Here is a 22,426-nt window from a genome sequence, read left to right as displayed (position 1 = left end):
AAAAAAAGAAACAAATGAAAAACAGCAAATAACTAAGAGTATTATAGAGATTTTAAGAGCTGGAAAGTGGTAAAAAATATTCAAATCTAAGATTTCTTATTTCTCTTCAGATTGATACCAAATAACATCTTTCCTTTTTTAGAAATTCTTTTTCAAAATATTTCAAAGTTGGGCCGGGTGCGATAGCTCATGCCTGTAATCCCAGCACTTTGGGAGGCCAAGGTGGGCGGATCACGAGGTCAGGAGTTCCAGAGCAGCCTGGACAACATGGTGAAACCCTGTCTCTACTAAAAATACAAAAAAATTAGCTGAGCGTGGTGGGAGGCACCTGTAATCCCAGCTACTCGGGAGGCTGAGGCAAGAGAATTGCTTGAACCTAGGAGGCGGAGATTGCAGTGAGCCAAGATCATGCCGCTGAACTCCATCTGGGGCAACAGAGTGAAACACTGTTTAAAAACATATATTATATATATATATACACACACACACACACATATATATATTTCAAAGTATGCATTTTACTGAATTAACATAATTGTATATAATTTATTTATTTATTTATTTATTGAGATGGAGTCTCGCTCTGTCGCTCAGGCTGAAGTGCAGTGGCGCAATCTCGGCTCACTGCAAGCTCCGCCTCCTGGGTTCACGCCATTCTCCTGCCTCAGCCTCCCCAGTAGCTGCGACTACAGGCACCCGCCACCACGCCCGGCTAATTTTTTGTGTGTGTTTTTAGTAGAGACGGGGTTTCACCGTGTTAGGCAGGATGGTCTCGATCTCCTGACCTCCTGACCTCGTGATCCGCCCACCTCGGCCTCCCAAAGTGCTGGGATTACAGGCGTGAGCCACCGCACTTGACCAATTGTATATAATTTAATGAAATAAAAGAAAGCAGAAACAAGATTATGCTAACCAGTACCAAAACACACACAATATCCTTCAAGGTGACTAGACGCAAGAACTTAAAACTTGCATAATTTCTATCTAAGAACTAATGATTAGAGGTAAAAGGTGTCTCATTTAAAATGAGGAAATCCATTATATTCATCTCTAGTGGCAAGGGATTATTATTATATTGTAATTATGTTTTATATTGGCTCCATATTTCAGCCAGAGTTGCTGAAGAGTAGAAAAAATAATTATAGCAAGCAATTCTGTGAAGTGTATATTTTGAGAGGTAAAACTCAAGGGAGAAGTCCTCTAAGAGAATGTGCATGTTGTCACACAGGGTTCGGTGCATAGGACATACTTGAATATTCAAGTATTCCACTGGAATAATTGGCTGATTTCTGAGTCACCTCCAAGCTTTGAAGTTTATTTTCATAAGACTTGATACGATTCATTCAATAGTTTTGAATGACACAGGGAGTAATGTTAGTCATTACAACACAATAATGCTATTTGTGTATTTCAAAGACAGCCCTTTAAAAAATTCAGTTCTTGGGCTGGGCAAGGTGGCTCACACCTGTAATCCCAGCACTTTGGGAGGCCAAGGTGGGCTGATCACCTGAGGTTGGAAGTTCAAGACTAGCCTGGCCAACAGTGAAATGCTGTTTCTACTAAAAATATAAAAATTAGCCAGGCATGATGAAGCATGCCTCTAGTCCCAGCTACTTGGGAGGCTGAAGCAGAAGAACTGCCTGAACCTGGGAGGCAGAGGTTACAGTGAACCGAGAAGGCACCACTGCACTCCAGCCTGGACAACAGAGCGAGACTCCATCCTAAGGAAAAAAAAAAAGAAAGAAAAGAAAATACCTAGTTCTCAGGTGGGCACAGAGGCTCACACCTGTAATCTCAGCATTTTGAGAGGCCGAAGCAGGAGGATTCCTCGAGCCTAGGAGTTAGAAAACAGCCTGGGCAACATAGTGCTAAGCACCCTGTCTCTACAAAAAAAAAAAAAAAAAAAAAAAAAAAAAAAAAAAAAAATTCCAGTTCTCAATTCTATGCTTATCGAATATAGTATTGTTTTTCTGGCTACAATCTCGCAGAAAAATGTGTAGAAACTGTAAATCACTAAAGCCATTTGGCTAAGAGATGCTGCCCAGCACGGTCCATTGGTTGAAAGTTTGTAAACTTGCTAACCTTATCAAAGTCCTGATCTGTTACAGAATGATTGGACAACTTCAGAAAACTATGAGCTTTAACTTCTGTATAATGAGAACCATGTGAGCAGCTTTCCTCAGGGGATGCATATGCATCTGGGAGCTCTGGGCATAATACAATGGCCCACAGATTCTATTTTTTTATTACACTTTATTTTATCTTATGCTTACAAGAGCCACAGTGAAGTTATGGCAAGAAGAGCAAATAAAATTGTAAAGAGATAAATAGCTATGAGGAAGGGACTCATTTAATGCCTGAAACCCAAAATGCATTATTTTGTCTCTTAAGAGAATGAAAGATTGGTCAGACTTTTTTGTTTCTTTGTTTGTTTGCTTTTATTGGTGGCAGGGGACAAAGTCTTATTCTGTTGCCTAGGCTGGAGTGTAGTGCTGCGATCATGGCTCATTGCAGCCTCAACTTCACTGCAGTCTTGACCTTCTTTCTGGGCTCAAGAGATCCTCCCACCTCAGCCTCCTGAGTAGCTGGGACTGCAGGTATTTGCCACCATGCATGGCTAATTTTTACTTTTTGTAGAGACAAGGTCTCACTGTATTGCCCAAGCTGATCTCAAACTCCCTGGCTCAAGTGATCCTTCCACCTTGGCCTCCCAAAGTGCTGCGATTACAGGCGTGAGTCACTGTGCCCAGCCAGACTTCTTTGATGTGCCCTCTGTAGGGCAGCTGCCTTCTTCATATATATATGTATTTATGGGGTTTTTTTGTTTGTTTGTTTTTGCTTTTTAAGGCAGAGTCTCACTCTGCCACTGAGGCTGCAGTCCAGCAGCGTGATCTCCACTTGCTGCAACCTCCACCTTCTGGGTTCAAGCAATTCTCCCACCCCAGCCTCCTGAGTAACTGGGATGACAGGCACATACCACCACACCCAGCTAATTTTTGTATTTTTAGTAGAGACAGGGTTTCACCATTTTGGCAGGCTGATCTTGAACTCCTGACCTTAAGTGATCTGCCCGCCTCAGCCTACCAAAGTGCTAGGATTACCAGTGTGAGCCACCGCACCCAGCCTGTATGTATGTATTTTTAAGGCTAGTTAGGTGAAGCAGTGGGAGTGGAGAAGGAGCAAAGAAATCTGTAATTGGTTGTGATCAATCAGTTGTAAACACCATTGCACTTGGACCAGCTCGGCTGCCTTCTTTAAACAAAAGTCCCATTTAACTTTTGGTACATGGGAAGCCCAAATATGTCTTCAGGTTACCCCCATCCATTGGCTCATCTTTCACATAGCAGCTCTTCAAATATTTGAAAACTGTTGTCCTGGCCTTTCTGAGTTTTTATCTCTATCTTTCTTGTGTGATCTCTGTATCAGTTAGGGTTCTCCAGAGAAATAGAATCACTAGATGATATATATGAAGAGATTTATTTCAATGAATTGGCTCATGCAACTGTAGAGAGGGCAAGTCTGAAATCTGTAGGGCAGGCTAGACGTCTTAGGCTGCAGTCTTGAGGCATAATTTATTATTCCTCAGGAAAACCTCAGCTTTGCTCTTAAGGCTTTTCAATTGATTAGATAAGGATCACCCAAATTACCAAAGATAAACTCTTTTATTTTATTTTTTTTAAGATGGTGTCTCACTCTGTCGCCCAGGCTGGAGTGCAGTGGCGTGATCTCAGCTCACTGCAACCTCCACCTCCCAGGTCCAAGTGATTCTCCTGCCTCAGCCTCCCGAGCAGCTGGAATTACAGGTGTGTGTCACTACGCCCGGCTAATTTTTTGTATTTTTAGTAGAGACAGGGTTTCATCATTTTGGCCAGGCTGGTCTTGAACTCCTGACCGCAAGTGATCCGCCCTCCTCGGCCTCCCAAAGTGCTGGGATTACAGGCGTGAGCCACCGTGCTCAGTGATAAACTATTTTAAAGTTAACTGATTGTAAAGCTGACACACAAACTAACCATTTCAATCCTTCACTGTTCTATCTGCTCTTAATTAGAGCATTCCTAGTTTGTCGATACCCCTATTAAAATCAGAAGAATACATGCCACTGCACTCCAGCTTGGGTGACAGAGCGAGACCCTGTCTCAAAATAAGTAAATAAATAAATAAATACATAAAATTAAATAAAATCAGAGCAAGTCTAGAGCCAGTACTCCCAATCTGATTCAACATGACAGAGGTCAGGGTATCACCTCTGTTTTTCCGGCCTCAATGCTTCTACTGATATAACCTAGCCAAGTGTTCCAGAAAATGGATTATACATTTCCTATAAGGCCTAGAGGGAATTTAAATATCCAGGAATTTTCTACTTGAACTGCTTTTAAACCAGTCTCTGTCATCCCACAAGAAGAAAATTGAGTGGGCCTATCATGGTTCAAATGCAAACAAATATAAGTATATAGTTAAACCTTATTAGACACATGAGCAACTCTCCTAGTCTAATTCTGGTCATAGCATATCAGAATTGGACCAGGCTTGGTGGCTTGAGCCTAATCCCGGCACTTTGGGAGGCCGAGACGGGAGGATCACTTAAGACCAGGAATTTGAAACCATCTCCGGCAACACAGTGAGACTCCCATCTCTACAAAAAATTTAAAAGTTAGCTGGGTGTGGTGGTGCACATGTAGTCCCAGCTACTCAGGAGGCTAAGATGGGAGGGTCATTTGAGCCGCAGAGTTTGAGGCTGAAGTGAGCTGTGATTACACCACTCCACTCCTGCCTAGGAGACTGAGTGAGACTCTGTCTCAAAAAAAGAAAAAAAAAAGAAAAAAAAGATTGGTAGCCAATTTTATCTTTGGAAAGCTAACTGTGAATAATTACAACATTAAGTAACCCTTGTATATGTATTTTTCTTTCAAATGCTTGCAGAGGATTCAGATGCCTCCCTGTTACTACCACCTACTCATCCCTGCCACTTGTTACATAGATACACTCAGTACTCTTAACGGATGAGAAAATAGATTTAGAGGTTAAGTTAGTTGCTCAAGACCACACATCTAATAGGTGGTAGAAACAACACTTGAAGTCAGATCTTCTAATAGTACTAAAATACTGAGATAAACACCAAAATAACCAAAAACTAAGCTATGAATGGGTAGGTGGAGAAGAAAGTTGGAATGGGGACTTTAAAACGTGGTTATAATCCAGATTCCAGGAAGCTAGAACATATAAGAGTGTGAAATTTCCAAAGATTGGATCTGCTATTTCGTTTCTGGTTTTTTGGAGATGGAGTTTCACTCTTGTCACCCAGGCTGGAGTGCAGTTGCGTTATCTCGGCTCACTGCAACCTCTGCCTCCCGGGTTTAAGTGATTCTCCTGCCTCAGCCCTCAAGTAGCTGGGATTACTGGTGCGCACCACCATGTCCAGCTAATTTTTTTTGTATTTTTAGTAGAGACAGGGTTTCACCTTGTTGGCCAGGTTGGTCTTGAACTCCTGACCTAAGGTGATCTGCTTGCCTCAGCCTCCCAAAGTGCTGGGATTACAGGCGTGAGCCACTGCACCTGGCCTGGATCTGCTATTTCATTCAGACCTCACAGGGTGACAGGCACACACTTTCAATTAATACAACAAATACGTACTGAACAGTGTCATGCATGCAAGACACTGTGCTTGGCATTACAAGCAACATAAAGATGTCCAATGAAATATTTATCCGTAAAGAATTTACAATCTAGTGAGGAACACAAATGAAGAAGCTAAACTGACCAGGCGAGGCGGCTCATGCCTGTAATTTCAGTACATTGGGAAGCCGAGGTGGGAGAATCGCTTGAGCCTGGTAGTTTGAGACTAGCCTGGGCAATATAATGAGACCTTGTATCTACAAAAAAAGTTTTAAAATATGTACATATTTTAAAAATCAGTTAAATTACCACCACAGAGCATCTATTCACTCCTTTACTTATCTATTTATTCAACAAATACTTAGGAATTTCTCTTTGCCTTCAAGACAGCCACGAGTAAGATAGGTAATCAAATGGTACTAGAAAGTATACCCTATGTGGAAGATACATCCTTCTACAGAGAAAAGGCACTTTGAAGATGGAATGGGTCAGGAAGAAACAACTGGTTTTTTTTTTCTTTTTTTTTTTTTGAGACAGGGTCTCATTCTGCCTGTTGCCCAGGCTGGCGTGCAATGACATGATCATGGCTCACTGCAGCCTCAATCTCCTGGGCTCAAACAATCCTTCCACCTCAGCCTTCTGAGTATCTGGGACTACAGGTGTACATCACTATTCTCGACTATATTTTTTTATATTATTGTAGAGATGAGATCTCACTATGTTGCCCAGGCTGGTCTCGAACTCTTGACCTCAAGAAATCTCTCCACCTCAACCTCCCAAAGTGCTGGGATTGGATTGCAGGCATAAGCCACCACACCCAGCTTTCCCCAACAGTAGGCTTTCTAAGCAAAGCTAAGTGTTTATATTTTACTTACCAGACTGTAGTATAGTGCTTACTGCACGCCTACTCATTTCAAATTTGTATGTAGAACCAATACCTGATTCATTTTGAGTGCTGGTTTTATAATAAAAGAATGGCAACAAGCATAATAATCAGAAGTTCCTACAAATCACCTATGCGTGTAACATTTCATATATGAAGTTCTCCCATATGGCAGAAGGACTTGCTATTTTTTTGGGGGGGGGTTAATGAGGGCCATATTAATGTAATGCATTAAATGCATGTTTTTGGGTTATATACTACATTTCCACTTTCTTTCTTTAACAAATCAGTTCATTGACATCGATTAGAAGAATACAGCATATTCGTAGGGTGTGGTATCACCAAGGATAATGTTGCAAGAATGTTTCTTTGATTTTTACTCTTGGCTTTATTTTATTTATTTACCTATTTATTTTTAGACAGGATCTCACTCTATCGTCCAGGTTGGAGTGCAGTGGTGCCATCTCAGCTCACTGTAATCTCTACCTCCTGGGTTCAAGTGATTCTTATGCCTCAGCCTCCCAAGCAACTGGAACTACAGGCATGAGCCACCATGTCCAGCTAATTTTTGTATTTTTAATAAAGACAGGGATTCACCATGTTGGCCAGGCTAGTCTTGAACTTCTGACCTCAAGTGATCCGCCCATGTAGGCGTCCCAAAGTGCTAAGATTATATCGTAAGCCACTGCTCGCAGCCAGTAACCTCGAACTTCTGAGTTTAAGTTATCTTCCTGCCTCAATCTCCTTAGTAGCTAGGACTCCAGGTGCATGCCACTACACCCAGTTAATTTTTTTTGTAGAAAGGAAGTCTCACTACATTGCCTATGCTTTTTAAATTATTTTGATTATTTAAATGTAGCTGTCCTGAAACGCATCTTTTTTCCTTCTCTGTTCACACAGATTTATGTTAACCATCATTTTCCTCTGTCTCAATTGTATGGAGGTCACAGCCAGTTTTCTTTTCCTCTTTGGGTTTTTTTTTTTCTTTTTTTTTTTTTTTTTTTTTGTGCTTCTGATTATACGGTTGAAAACTTAGTTTTTTAATTCCAGCAATTTCCATAGGATGTTTGAACATTTGCAATTTACTCTCAATCCATTCTTTTATCTTCCATAATTTCAGAACCTCACACAATCCTTGGACATAATAGGTACTTCATAAATATCTTTTTGTTAGCTTCAACTCTCTTCCTGTTTTCAGGGAACAATTAAACCTTAACATTTTCTTCATTTATAAAACATGAAGTGAGAAAAAAAAAATAGAATACAGAAATAGAAACCATTACCAATACAGCACAAGCATAATTTGGAGGAGAGCTGTTTTTGTATAAAACTGAAATTGAGTGTACTGTGCAATTTCTTTTATAAGAGGACTCAGCGAACAAGCAGTAACATCAGAGAGTGGTAATAAGACCCCAGTTTGGATGTTAATCATCTTGCCTTTCATTTGCCACTTTCAATTTAATTAAGCAATGTACAGCACTCTAATAATAAGACTTTCATTCAGTCTTTTATCTTTGTGTTTTAAATAGATTTTTAAACAACTGCCCTTAAGAGCATAAAATTATTTTAAAAGCCTTGTGGATTTTTTGCGTTTGTTTATTTATCTAATGGAAGAAATGCAAAGTTATGGAAGAATGTGATTGGAATGTCAGGCAGGGAAGGGCAAATGTCATTTGATCATTTGTTCATTCAACAGACTTGTGCTGAGTGCTGCACACCATAGAAATAGAGAGTTCCAAGTCACAGTAACAGGACTTCAGTGAACAAAGAGCTCTGAATCTGTGACATGGCCAGAACGGACTTCTTGGATGCTCCAAGATCATCATTTCACAGATAAGCGCCTTCAAGTTCACATGAATTCAGTGTCTTGCTCAAGGTAGTTACAAAGTTAGAACTGGAATCCAATTCTCTTAATTCAGTTTATTATTCATTTCTGTAGAAACCCCTTTTTATATCTTAGATTTTTTTCTTTGTTCAGTAAATTGTGAGGAAATCCAAATCACTTATAAACTGACTGCTTCACCTCAGAATAACAGAAAAACGGTATTATACTTGCTGCTTAGTAACCCTTTCTGCTCCACACTTAACCTTATTCTTACCCATAGAAACCTGTTTAATTCATAGTATACCTAGGTTATTACGGTGTTAATATGGTGTTATTTTAGATGTGGGGGACTTAGGGAAGTGGAGAAAGGGAGAAAGGAAGAAAGGAAAATGTCTTTGAGGAACAATACTGTAGAGCTGCAAGTGAGGCTGTAGGATGGCATTTCCACTCTGTCTTATTTTATGATGATACCTTCTCCCACTGCCCACGCCTGGGTCTGCCCAGGTGTCACACCTCCAGGGCCCCGGTCATTTCATGCTCCATTTAGCCTTCCCTGCCCTTCATCCAGGTCACATAGAGCTTGAAAATAAAATTTCAAAATCTTAAAAGCCACTGGTAAGACTGCATTTTAATTTTTAGTTCATTTTTTTGTGGGTTCGGTTTTTGTTTGTTGGTTGGTTTGTTTTTTGAGACAGAATCTGGCTCTGTCACCCAGGCTGGAGTGCAGTGGCGTGATCTCAGCTTGCCACAACTTCCACCTCCCAGGTTCAAACAATTCTTCTGCCTTAGCCTCCTGAGTAGCTGGGATTAAAGGCACCCGCAATCGCACTAGCTAATTTTTGTAGTTTTAGTAGAGATGCCCGCCTTGGCCTCCCAAAGTGCTGGGGTAACAGGCATGAGCCACTGCATCTCGCTCTGGGTTTTCGGTTTTGTTTTGTTTTAGTGGTTTTTTTTGAGACAGAGTCTCTTCCCAGGCTGGAGTGCAGTGGCACAATCACAGTTTACTGCAGCCTCAACCCCCTGGGCTCAAGCAGTCCTCCTACCTCAGCCTCCTGAGTAGCTGGGATTACAGGCATGCACCACCATGCTTGACTAATTTGTATTTTTTGTAGTGATGGGGTTTTACCATGTTGCCCAGGCTAGTCTAGAACACCTGAGCTCAAACTATCTGCCCACCTCAGCCTTCCAAAGTGCTAGGATTATTAAGTGTGAGCCACCATGCACAGCTGAGCCTGCATTTTTAAAGCTTTCCTGTGTTACCTGGGTTTGGAGACCCCTGAAATAAGCACTGTCGCCAGAGGGGGCCTCAATCTGTGGGGTCCAACTAATCTGTGGACAGTGCTTATTCTTCTAACCTAGGATGCTTTTCCCCTGGGCCCAATTCATTTAGAAGATAGCAAATCTGATCAGACCATGCTAACATTTAGAATCCTTCAGCTTACACTCCCTGTGAGTTAAGAATGACATTTCAGTATCCAAACATTCAAGTCATTTGATGTCTGACCCACTTAGCTTTTTGGCTTTCTGGTTTGCCACACACACCCCAAGGTTGGCCCTCTCCATGAGCATGCTTTGAAACATGCTTTCCTCTCTCTCCAAAACGCTGCATCTCACCTATCCCCATCACAGCCCTGTCCTACTTGTCCCCAGAGATGAACTCATGCTCTCTTTAACACTGTCTTCAGTGTCTTCAGTTGATTTCCTAGATGGGCTTTCCTGTAAGGCTCTGAGTTCCTAAAGACAGAATTCCTCTTATTTGTCATTCCCTGTGCCTTGAAAAATACCTAGCATGGAGCCAATCAGCAAACATTTCTTCAGCATTGCCTGTATGTTGGGAGTTGTGCTAAGCTCTGGGGATGTAATAGTGAGTCTCTTTCCTTGTAAGCTTCAACTCATAGTGAACGCAGACACAAAATGGGGTGGGAATAGGCTAGGAAGAGGGAACACACAGAAGAAACTAGAAGTGTCCCACTACTGAATATATGAGAGAAAATAATATCTCAGTCTTTGTGAAACTCACATTCTAATAAGGGAAACAGACAAGCAAAGCAATGAATGTGTGCTCCCATTTAAACAAATGAACACCCAAATAGATGAAAGAATGAGTAAGAAGCCAGACAATGGCTTTCCCAAGTTTGGGACTCAGAGCAGGAGTTTCCAGGTGGACAAGGCTGGTCAAGGGAATCAAAGACTCAGGAAACCAATCTTTAAGAGAACTGCAAAGTAAATGATATAATGGAGGTCTGGATGCATTCCGGGTACAACAGAAGATAAACATCTAGACCCTAGGAGACTTGGTCTCCCCGGCCAAGATATTTAGATTTTACCATTTAGATGAGCGTTTTTCAATTTGTGTGGCACCCATTAGTGGGTCATGAAATCAGTTCAATAGATTGCAATCAGCATTTTGAAAGAATGGAATAGGATATGTCAGTGCATTTCATGTGAAAAGGACAGTGTTTAGTGGGGAACCAATTGCTTCAGTCATATGGGCTTTCTTATAGTACATCAGTCTTGATGAAACAGGTTTGAAAGCCACTGCTGCTACAGATGGGGAACCAAACTGGAGTTTAAAGCTGGGTAGCAACAAGACAGCTTTTGCATTTGGAAAGATGCTGTGGTGTCAGTGAGATTAAGATTAAAAAGGCAGGCTAGACACAATGGATCACACCAGTAATCCCAACACTTTGGGAGGCCAAGGTGGGCAGATCACTTGAGACCAGGAGTATAAGACCAGAGTGGGCAACATAGTGACACTCCACCTCTACAATCAACTGATCAATCAATAACAAATTATTTTATTTTTTGTTTGGTTTTTTTTTTTTTTTTTAGAGATGGGGTGAGCCAATGCGCCCAGCCATAGATTATTTTATTTTTTTAAAAAAGATGGCCAGGCACAGTGGCTCACACCTGTAATCCCAGCACTTTGGGAGGCCAAGGTGAGTGGACACCTTGAACCCTGAACCTGAGCTCAAGACTAACTTGGCCAACATGGTGAAACCTCATCTCTACTAAAATACAAAAATTAGCAGGGCATGGTGGTGCGGGCCTGTAATCCCAGCTACTTGGAGGCTGAGGTGAAAGATTCACTTGAACCTGGGAGGCAGAGGCTGTAGTGAGCCAAGATTGCGCCACTACACTCCAGCCTGGGTGACAGAGCAAGTCGCCATCTCAAAAGAAAAGAAAAGACTAAAAGGTCAATACCATTTAAGGAATGGCTTTAGGAATCGAGAAGATACAAGTTGAGTATCCCTTATCCAAAATGCTTGGAACCAGAAGTATTTCAGATGTGGATCTTTTTCAGATTTTGGAATACTTGCATTATAATTACTGGTTGAGCATCTTTAAGCTGAAAATCCCAAAAGCTCCAGTGAGTATTTTCTTTGACCATCTTGTCCACACTCAAAGAGCTTCAGATGTTGAAGCATTTCAGATTTTGGATTTTCAGATTTACGATGCTCAACCTGTACTTGGATGGAGAAAAGGATATAGTCTTGAGAACTAAATGTAGATTTGATGATCGGTTCCTCCTTTCCATTCCCAAAACTACTGTTCTTGTTTGGCCCTTATCATTTCTTTTCTAATCCATTCCTGACTCTCATCTAGCTCCTTTGGTCTTGACCATCTTAAATCCATCCTTCATACTGCATTGAAAAACACATTTGAGGCTGGGTGCAGTGGCTCACGCCTGTAATCCTAGCACTTTGGGAGGCCAAGGCAGGTGGATCACCTGGGGTCAGGAGTTGAAGATCAAGATAACATGGTGAAACCCCATCTCTATTAAAAATACAAAAAATTATCCAGGCATGGTGGCGGGCACCTGTAATCCCAGCTACTTGGGAGGCTGAGGCAGGAGAATCTCTTGAACCCGGGAGGCAGAGGTTGTATGAGCAGAGATGACACCACTGCACTCCAGTCTGGGTGACAGAGTGAGACTCTGTCTCAAAAAAAATTAAAAAAAAAAAAAGAAAAAGAAAAACACATTTGACCATCCCACTCTCCTGCTTAAAATACTTCAGTGAGCTGGGTGCAGGGGCTCATGTTTGTAACCCCAGTTCTTAATAAGGCTAAGGCAGGAGAATAACTGGAGCCCAGGAGGTCAAGACCAGCCTGGGTAACATAGCGAGACCCCATCCCTAAATAGTAAGTAAATAAATAAATACAAATAAATACTTCAGTGACCCCTCATTGCCCCATGACCTAAACTTTCTATCCAGCTTTAGTTCTTGCCTCTCCTTTTTGGAGCTTGTTTTCTACTCATCTCAACAGATTCTTGCCTCTGTATTTTGGCTTCTGCCATCCCCTCAATTAGAAATATCTTTCTCATTTTTCTTCACCTGGCTTCCTTTAACTCAGCTTTTAAGATTCAATTTAACCATCACTTCCACCAGAAAGCCTTCCCTGATTTTTCCTGACTGGACCAAGTACCCTCCATCTTTTCTCCAATGACCCTTTGTATAAAACTCTTCCCATGGAATGAAGCCATAACTACAATAGCAAATACTTACGAAGGATTCACCTGATGTCAAGCACTGGGTTTACCTGCATCATCTCATTTAGTCCTCACAAAACCCTAGTGAAGTAGCCATAATTATTATCTCCATTTTACAAGGGCAGAAACTGAGCTCTGGGGAGGGTAGACATGCTATGATAAACCACAATCTCATGTATCAGCCCTTCTGAAATGGAAGCATCCTCTCTCAATGGTCAACATTAAATTTCTTTGTGTCTCAACCACATAATGCCAGGCAAATAGTTGTTGAACCTTTGTGAAAGCTTTTACATGCTGCGGGGTATATGCAAATGAAGTAAGCACAGAGAAATGTCTATTGGATTTGGCAATGAGGTTTATTGGCATCTTTGCACACACTTCATTTTATGAAATGAGACTTTTATTATTATGTTATTCGCTTTAGTCCTTGCAAATATTAAGCAATCCATAAATACTATTTAATGAATAAATTGCAATGGGTTGAGGAGAAAATGTGAGATGAGGAAATGGAGATTATTTTTTCATGAAGCTCAGCTAAGAGAGAAGAGTTGGGTGGCGGTGAAAGGTGGCTGCGGGAAAAAGGAAGAGTTTGTGGGTGTAAAGAGGATGTTTTGCTTGCAGTCTGTTCGCTAGCTTTTAGAGATATTGCAAGAACAAGGTGTTTAATGTGCTGAGAGACAGTAGCCTAGAGAGAGAGAGACAGTTAAAAAAAAAAAAAAAAAAAAAAAAACGACAACACTGGAATGAGGCCAGGCGCAGTGACTCACACCTGTAATCCCAGCACTCTGAGAGGCCAAGGTGGGCAGATAACCTGAGGTCAGAAGTTTGAGACCAGCCTGGTCAACATGGTGAAACCCTATTTCTATTAAAAATATTTTTAAAAAAAAAAAAAATTAGCTGGGCATGGTGGTGCATGCTTGTGATCCCAGCTACTCAGGAGGCTGAGGCAGGACAATTCCTTGAACCCAGGAAGGGGAGGTTGCAGTGAGCTGAGATCACGCTACTGCACTCCAGGCAACAGAGCAAGAGTCCGTCTCTAGGAAAAAAAAAAAAAAAAGGCTGGGTGAGGTGGCTCATGCCTGTAATCCCAGCACTTTGGGAGGTCGAGGTAGGCAGACTGCCTGAGGTCAGGAGTTCGAGACCAGCCTGGCCAACATGGTGAAATCCTGCCTCTACTAAAAATACAAAACGTAGCTGGGCGTGGTGGTGTGTGCCTGTAGTCCCGGCTACTCGGGAGGCTGAGGCAGGAGAATTGCTTGAACCTGGGAGGTGGAGGTTGCAGTGAGCCAAGATCACACCACTGCACTCCAGCCTGGACAACAGAGCAAGACTCCATCTCAAAAAACCAAACAAACAAAAAAACACTGGGATGAGAACTTATGTGAATACAAAGAAGAAAACAACAGATACTGGGGTCTACTGGAGGGTAAAGAGAGGGAAGAGGGAGAAGAGCACAAAAGATAAATATTGGGTACTAGGCTTAATTCCTGGGTGATGAACTAATCTGTATGACAAATCCCTGTGTAATGAGCTTACCTGTGTAACACACCTTCACATGTACCTTCAAACCTAAAATAAACAAAAAAAAAAAAAACACACTGGAAAAGGGGATTTCTTGGAGGAAAGAGAGGAGGAAGTTTCCAAAGCTCAGTGGATTCGCTCTGGACAGGATGGCCAGGTTCTTCCCCACTAATTAGACCAGCATTTCTATTTTCTCTGAGTCTTAATTTCCAAAAGCAAATAACTACACTGTCCTGTAGAGCTAGTACCTAAAATAATTTTCCTACTTTTTTTTAAAAAATAACTTTTTATGTCTAAAAAAAATGTATATATCGAGGAAAGACTAATTCAAACAAAATTTTGAATTTTGTTTGAATTAGTCCCACTTTTTTTTTTTTTGAGACAGAGTTTCACTCTGCAGACTGGAGTCTAGTGGTGCAATCTCATCTCACTGCAACCTCCGCCACCTAGGTTCAAGGGATTCTCCTGCCTCAGCCTCCCAAGTAGCTGGAATTACAGGCATGTGCCACTGTACCTGGTTAATTTTTGTATTTTCAGTAGAGATGGGGTTTCACTATATATTGGCCAGGCTGGTCTCGAACTCCTGACCTTAGGTGATCTGCCTGCCTTGGCCCCCCAAAGCACTGGGACGACAGGCATGAGCCACCGCACATGGCCGAGTCCCACAATTTAAAGAAATGAGAAAAACTTCACCTCTATTTCCAAAGAAAAACTTACGTTGACGAATTCCTGCACTCTATCCATTTAACACTTGACAGTGTAGGGTGAGGTGGGGAGGGACAGGGTGGGGTGGATTCCTCAATGGGGAGGATGAGGAAGGAGACTTTACACTTACTGAGCTAGAAGAACAGGCAAATACCGTCCTCTGAAGAGACAGAGCTGGGGTGCTGCCAGCTGTGAGAGGCAACATTAAATAGTGTACACGGATGCGTCGCCTCTCTGTTTTCCCTCTTCCCCGGAGTCCTCCCCACCACTCCATCCTCCGGACTAGGCCTGGAGACTGAGAATCTGGAAAAGGATGCAACTAGGTCAAGGTCAAAGGAAAGGACTGGGATATCCCAAGGACAACCGCATAGAAAGTCAGGGAATTCCAAAAGCCACTCCATCTTCTCAGGGTGCCTGCTCCGGGATAGGTCTTGCAGTGTTAAAGATAAATATTTAAATAGAAAATGCATATTACCTTGATAGAGGATGTTAGCAAAACTTGTTGAGATCTATAAGTAAATATAAAAAGCAATCAAGATATTCTTATTTTTATTACCTAGTTTATTTGTAAGACCATACACTAGCCTCTGGGAATTTTTTTTTTTTTCCTAAGGCCTAAGAAGCTATTCTCACACTTATGATCCAGTTGGAAAGATGACATAGGCTTAATATCAAGACCAGTTAGCATGAAAGTCCTGTTGTTTTATACAAACAATAAACACTACAAACACTGGAGAAAAGACAGGAATAGTCCTGGTGCAGTGGTTCACGCCTGTAATCCCAACACTTTGGGAAGCCGAGGCGGGCAGATCACCTGAGGTCGGGAGTTCAAGATCAGTCTGACCAACATGGAGAAACCCTGTCTCTACTAAAAATACAAAACTAGTCAGATGTGGTGGCACATGTCTGTAATCCCAGCTACTCGGGAGGCTGAGGCAGGAGAATCACTTGAACCCAGGAGGCGGAGGTTGCAGTGAGCTGAGATCGTGCCATTGCACTCCAGCCTGGGCAACAAGAGTGAAACTCTGTCTCAAAAAAAAAAACAAAACAGAAAAGACAGCTACATGATGACGACATATAGCTGGGGTGAAGAAATCTGATTAATATTACTGAATATTACAGCACTGTTATATTTTAGGAGACATGCTATGAAGCAGCTTCAGGCTCCAGTGTCAGTGTAAGATGAATTTGCTTCCAGGAGCCTTCTCCTAAATTACACTCATGCCATAACTAAACTGCTAGCACGCAGCCTCTGGAAGAGGCATAGGCATGCAGATCTCTCGCTTTCTCTCTCTTTTTTTTTTCCGAGACAGAGTCTCACCCAGGCTGGAGTTCAGTGGCACGATCTTGGCTCACTGCCACCTTCGGCTCCCAGGTTCACACAATTCTGCCTCAGCCTCCCTAGTAGCTGGGATTACAGGTGCACACCACCATGGTGGCTAATTTTTGTGTTTTCAGTAGAGATGGGGTTTCACCATGTTGGCCAGCCTGGTCCTCAAATGATTCACCTGCCTCGGCCTCCCAATGTGTTGGGATTATAGGCGTGAACCACCTTGCCTGGCCTCCCTTTTTATAATCTATTGAATTATCCAAGTAATTTCACTAGAAAACTGGGCTGACTCTATCGAAATTGAAAGTTATGAAGGCATCAAGTAAGCAAAGTCTGTTCTCTATAATTAAAAAAATATATCTCTTTGAAAATTACAGAAGTTACGTCCAACTTCAAGTTCTCTTGGCATTTTAAGAGTCAGCTCTTCCCCCTGAAAGGACAGGGGCCAGTGAGAGCAGTTGTTGCCATCTGAGTTCACACCTAAGTACCTAAACACGCTTTAATTGTCCTGTGTCGGGTGATATCATTATCAGCTAAACTATTTTAAATTAATAGTAATATCTGTTTGCTCTTAGATAATAGGAAAAAACCACAAGTGGAAAATCCCTAGAAGCCAGCCAATCTCTTTAATCACATCTGGCAATTTTCTAGAGTGAGGGATTATTGCTTTTAGATGGCTTTTTTTTTTTTTTCAAATAAAGACATTAATAAAACCAAGGTGGACTGGATTTAGCAAAGAATTTGGTTGAATATTTTGTTTACCCACTGTTCACTCAGAGTTTCTGTCTAGTTAAATGAAGGGCCTTACTGGTTCACACCGGTAGCTGTAGAGCTGGTTGCTTCTAAAAGTCTGGTGTGGTTTGGAGAGCAGTCTCCTATAAACCCCAAGTGAGGAAATTTTTTTTTTTTTGAAACGGAGTCTGACTCTGTCGCCCAGGCTGGAGTGCAGTGACGCGATCTTAGCTCACTGCAAGCTCCGCCTCCCGGGTTCACGTCATTCTCCTGCCTCAGGCTCCAGAGTACCTGGGACTACGGGTGCCCGCCACCACGCCCGGCTAATTTTTTGTATTTTTAGTAGAGACGGGTTTCACCGTGTTATCCAGGATGGTCTCGATCTCCTGACCTCGTGATCCGCCCGCCTTGGCCTCCCAAAGTGCTGGAATTACAGGCATGAGCCACGGCGCCCGGCCTGGGAATTTTTGATTTATTCAGGATAAGGAGGATGTCTCACCCCGTCTATGTTTGTTTACAATGCTATTCACAAACAGTTGTGTAGCTCTGAATAAAACTGGGGCCCAGGTGGCCCAGGAGGTCCGGGAGCCCCGGCTGCCGCTCGCATCCGGGCATTCATGTTTCCCGCGCACACAGCTGCGGCAGCTCTCCTCCAGCCATTGTTACTGGTCTCTGAGGGGCTCCCAAAGCCACTCAAAGGCAGCTACTCCCTCCAGCAAAGCAGTCCGCCGCCTGAGGAAACACAATGGGCCAGTTGTAGCTTGAATTCCCCGAGGGGCCATGGGAGAGTTTCTCTACTCAGCAGTTTTGAAAGGCACCTTGCCTAACTCCTGTGCACTCGTCCAGCCTCTCTCGAGAGAGCAAGCAAACATCGTAAACTCTGTCCTTGATTGGGCCTGTAAAAATCACCTCTGAGGCTGCAAAGCTGGTGAAAAGTGTCAAGGAGTCACAAAGAAGGTACACATTGAAGCCAGTATAAGGACTAAGCCAATGGAGATAAAACATTTCAAGACAAAGCATGCAATAAAATTCAGCAACAGTCCTGTAAGAAATGTGTTGCTGGATTCATTTTTGTAAGTAACACTTTTTCTTTGATGCTTCTGGAGAAAGGGAATATTTCTCCATATCCCTTGCTACATTCTCTGTGGACAGAGAGGGAGTATCCGATAGTATCCTGGCTTATACTGTTTAAAATTGATCCCTCCACTGGCAATGATCCTGATCATCCATATGCTTTATTTTCCTTCTTACTTATTACAGTTTACTTATTTTATTAAATAAATAATATGTCCCTTTAATAATTTTATTCTCACCAGGTGTAGTGGCTCACGTCTGTAATCCCAGAGCCTTGGGAGGCGAAGGCAGCAAGATCACTTGAGGCCAGGAGTTCAAGGGCAGCTTGGGCAACATAATGAGACACCCTCTCTCCAAAAAAAAAAAAAAAAATTAGTCGAACGTGGTGACGCGCATCTGTAGTCCCAGCTACTTGGGAGGCTGAGACGACAGGATAGCTTGAGCCTAGGAGCTCTTGGCTGAAGTAAGCTATGATCATGCCACAGCCCTCCAACCTAGGCAATAGAGTGAGACTGTATCTCTATAAAAAAAACCAACCAAACATACAAAAAAAGTCACTATGAACATATTCAGACTGTAACATATTAAAAAAAAGAAAAAATAAAATAAAAGCTTTTAAAAAAGAAGTAAAAATAACATGAAAAAAGAATATTAAAAAAAAATTTATTATGTTGGCCATAACGCAAACTCAAGAGCACAGGTGTTTGGGGGTTCAGGAGAGATACACATTTCAAGATACAAAGATTCTTAATCAGTTCAGGCATACAACTTATAAATATATTTGAATAGATTTATCATCTGTTTAAATCCTGTTCACAGTAACCCCAAAGTTAAATCTACTTGGCAACAGAGACATTGAAAGTAAGCCAGAGTTAAAAGACTGATTTTAAACTACGGATGTTGGAAACAAAGCAGGAACAGTTACCAGACTTCAAGCCCAAAATTGTCTGAATAAGAATAATAAAAAACATTATCCATCTCTAACAGAATTGAATACTTTTTAGATTGATCAAAAACACATTTAGTACTTTTATAATCACAGTTTTGCAGTAGTGTATATGGGCCGGATTCAGTGGCTCATGCCTGTAATCCCAACACTTTGCGAGGCGGGAGGATTGCTTGAGCCTGGGAGTTTGATACCAGCCTGCGCAACTTAGTGAGACCTCATCTCTACAAAAAAAAAAAGAAAAGAAAAGAAAAGCTAGTGTGATGGTAGGAGCCTGTGGTCTCAGCTACTCCAGAGGCTGAGGTGAGAGGATTGCTTGAGCCCAGCAGTTTGAAGCTGCAGTGGGCCATGATTAGGCCACTGCATTCTAGCCTGGGTGACAGAGGAAGATCCTGTCTCAACAACAATAACAGTGAATATGTATTTGCTTAGCAGTGGATTAGATTGTAAACTATGAGATTAGTATTTTCCCTTGTAAGGATAACTAGCAATTCACCTTAGAAATGTGTGAACTAAATTTCTGTCACCATAACCATAATAATAGGGGTCAAAGTAAAATAATCACTATCTATTGGGCACCAAACATGTGCCAGGCAAAATACTTGAACTTTGTAAAACATGGTAGCATTTTCACAGCTTGGGAGGAAATATTATTACCTGAATCTTACAAATGAGGAGACAGGCCAGGCACAGTGACTTATAGCCGTGATCCCAACACTTTAAGAGGCAAAAGGATCTTTTTCTTTAAAAAAAAGAAAGTGATTTTTTTCATAGAGACAAAGTCTCACTATATTGCCCAGGCTGGTCTCAAACTCCTGGGCTAAAGCAATCCTCCTGCCTCGGCCTCCCAAAGTGCTATTTAGACATAAACCATCTCGCCTGGCCAGGATAATTATTTTTGTTTGTTTTTGGGTTTTGAGGTTTTTTGCTGGTTTTGTTTTTGTTTTTTTGGTGACAGTCTCACTCTGTCGCCCAGGCTGGAGTGCAGCAGGGCGATCTCAGCTCACTGCAACCTCCACTTCCCAGGTTCAAGCGATTCTACCAAGCAGCTGAGATTATAGGTGTGCACCACCAGGCCTGGCTAATTTTTATGTTTTTAGTAGAGATTGGGTTTCACCATGTTGGCCCGGCTGGTCCAGGAGGATCTTTTAACACCAAGACCAGCCTGGACAACATAGTGAAACCTCCCTATCTCTAAAAAGAAAAAATTCTAACCCCACTGGAAGCAGGAAGAAAAAGAAAAGAAAAAAAAAAATGTGGAGACAGACTCAGCAAGATGAAATGACCAGCCATGTAATGCATACTCTAGGAAAGAGACTGAACAGCACTGCCCAATTCTAATTGTGTTAAGTTTGAAAGATAGAGAGGTTGTGAGACTGAGTTCTCCTTTCAGTCTCACTGAATTTCCCACCAAATCCCCATTAAGCATCAAAGGGAGTCAAACGTATTTGGTTTTTTCTTTCCTTTTGCATATTGCAGGTACGAAGATGGATCAAGAGCCCAGTGGTCAGTGTGGACAAGCATCAGAGTCCCAGACTGAAGTACACTGGCTCCTCGATGGTGCACATCCCTCCAGAGGAGCCAGACTTTGAGCCTCCCTTGTGTCAAACATGCCTGGGTGAACATGCTTTCCAAGGAGGGGTTCTCCCTCAGGAGAAGGAGTCATGTTCATGGGAAACCCAATCTGGGTGTGAAGTAAGTTCATGTTCGCTCTGGATCTATTCTCCTGGAAAAATTCTGGGCCTTTGTTTTTCTTGTATTTCTGCCATAGTATACCCCAAAACTAATTTTTAATGCACATTTATAAAGCTTCTGAGGAGGACCCAGAATTGTGGTCTTTGTTAGCTCATTATATTATTATTTTTTAATAGGCTTTATATTTTAGGGCAGTTTTAGGTTCACAGCAACACTGAGCAGAAGGTACAGAGATCACCCATATACCCTTGTCCCCATGCACGTATAACCTACTTTACCATCAACATTCCCTAGCAGAATGGCACATTTGTTATAACTAAGGAACCTACCTTGACATGTCATTATCACCCAAGTCCTTAATTCATGTTAGAGTTCACTCTTGTTGTTATACATTCTATGAGTGTGGACTAATGTATAATAACATGCATCCACCATTACAGTATCATACAGTTAAGTTTCGCTGCCCAAAAAATCCTCTGTCCTCCACTATTCATCCCCTCCTTACCCTGAACTCTAGCAACCACTGATCTTTTTACTGTTTCCATAGATTTGCCTTTTCCAGAATGTCATTTAGCTGCATCATGCAGTATGTTGTATTAATTTTTTATGCTGGTCCAAGACCGATACAGCAATGTGTTGGTAAACTGGCAATTCCTCAGAAGTGGTTTGATCACACAGAAGATCAAGTCTTAGATGATACAATGATTGTAATAGTCATCTACAGGTTTGTAGCTTCCATTGAAATATTTAGTTCAACATGATTTGATCCATTCACAGAGCACTATATATAATTTTCATTTTTTTCTCAAACTCATATATACTCGTATTTTACTAAGATTTATTTTCCCTGCTACTCCAAGAGTTGTTTTTTAAAATTTTGGTAATCTAAGAAAACCAGATAACTGATTCATCTTGCAGTTTCGCAGTTTCTAAGATTTTAAAATTTAAGATTAAATTTTAACTTATAACTTAATTAGGCCCATATTTATTTTGATTTTAAAACCATTATATAAAATGCTTATATTATTTTACCATCATACTGACACAAAATACAACATTTAGAAGATAGAATATGTTATTACAAAGTACAGTTAATTGTAAGTGATCTTCCAAGTCAGTGCATCATAAAATGATAAATGTTAATAACCGCTCACCCTTTTTTTTTTAGCAAGGTAAGCATTTTCCAGAAATAAAAGAATCATTTTAGCTGCTAAAAGAAAAGACTGAAGACATTGAATCTGAGTTCCTTTTCACTCTGGGTTATCATGCAATGTCTCTGAATCTGTTTCATATTTATTTGTTTGCTTTCTTTTTTTTTTTTTTTTTTTGAGTTTCACTCTTGTTGCCCAAGCTGGAGTGCAATGGCGCAATCTCGGCGCACTGCAACCTCCGCTTCCTGAGTTCAAGTAATTCTTCTGCCTCAGCCTCCCGAGTAGCTGGGATTACAGGCACCCAACACCACGCCTGGCTAATTTTTGTATTTTTAGTAGAAACAGGGTTTCTCTATGTTGGTCAGGCTGGTCTCAAACTCCCGACATCAGATGATCCACCTGCCTTGGCTTCCCAAAGTGCTGGGGTTGCAGGCTTGAGCCACTGCACCGGCCCTTTTT

The 22,426-nt window shown here is 41.6% G+C and overlaps 1 protein-coding gene across 2 annotated transcripts in view; it reads left to right on the top strand.

Moving 5' to 3' along the window:
• Nucleotides 1-22,426, top strand: part of SGK1 (serum/glucocorticoid regulated kinase 1) — a 155,839-nt gene that overhangs the window by 35,643 nt on the left and 97,770 nt on the right. For both annotated transcript variants that reach the window (XM_017875468.1, XM_017875467.1), the window contains one exon: nt 20,601-20,816. In XM_017875468.1, coding sequence (XP_017730957.1) covers nt 20,601-20,816 — 216 coding nt within the window. The remainder of the gene's footprint in view (nt 1-20,600; nt 20,817-22,426) is intronic.

This window comes from Rhinopithecus bieti, unplaced genomic scaffold (genome assembly GCF_001698545.2).
Source record: "Rhinopithecus bieti isolate Rb0 unplaced genomic scaffold, ASM169854v2 scaffold_9615, whole genome shotgun sequence".
NCBI lineage: Eukaryota > Metazoa > Chordata > Mammalia > Primates > Cercopithecidae > Rhinopithecus > Rhinopithecus bieti.
Note: the sequence above shows the minus strand (reverse complement) of the source record. Positions and strands in the feature narration are given on the sequence as shown.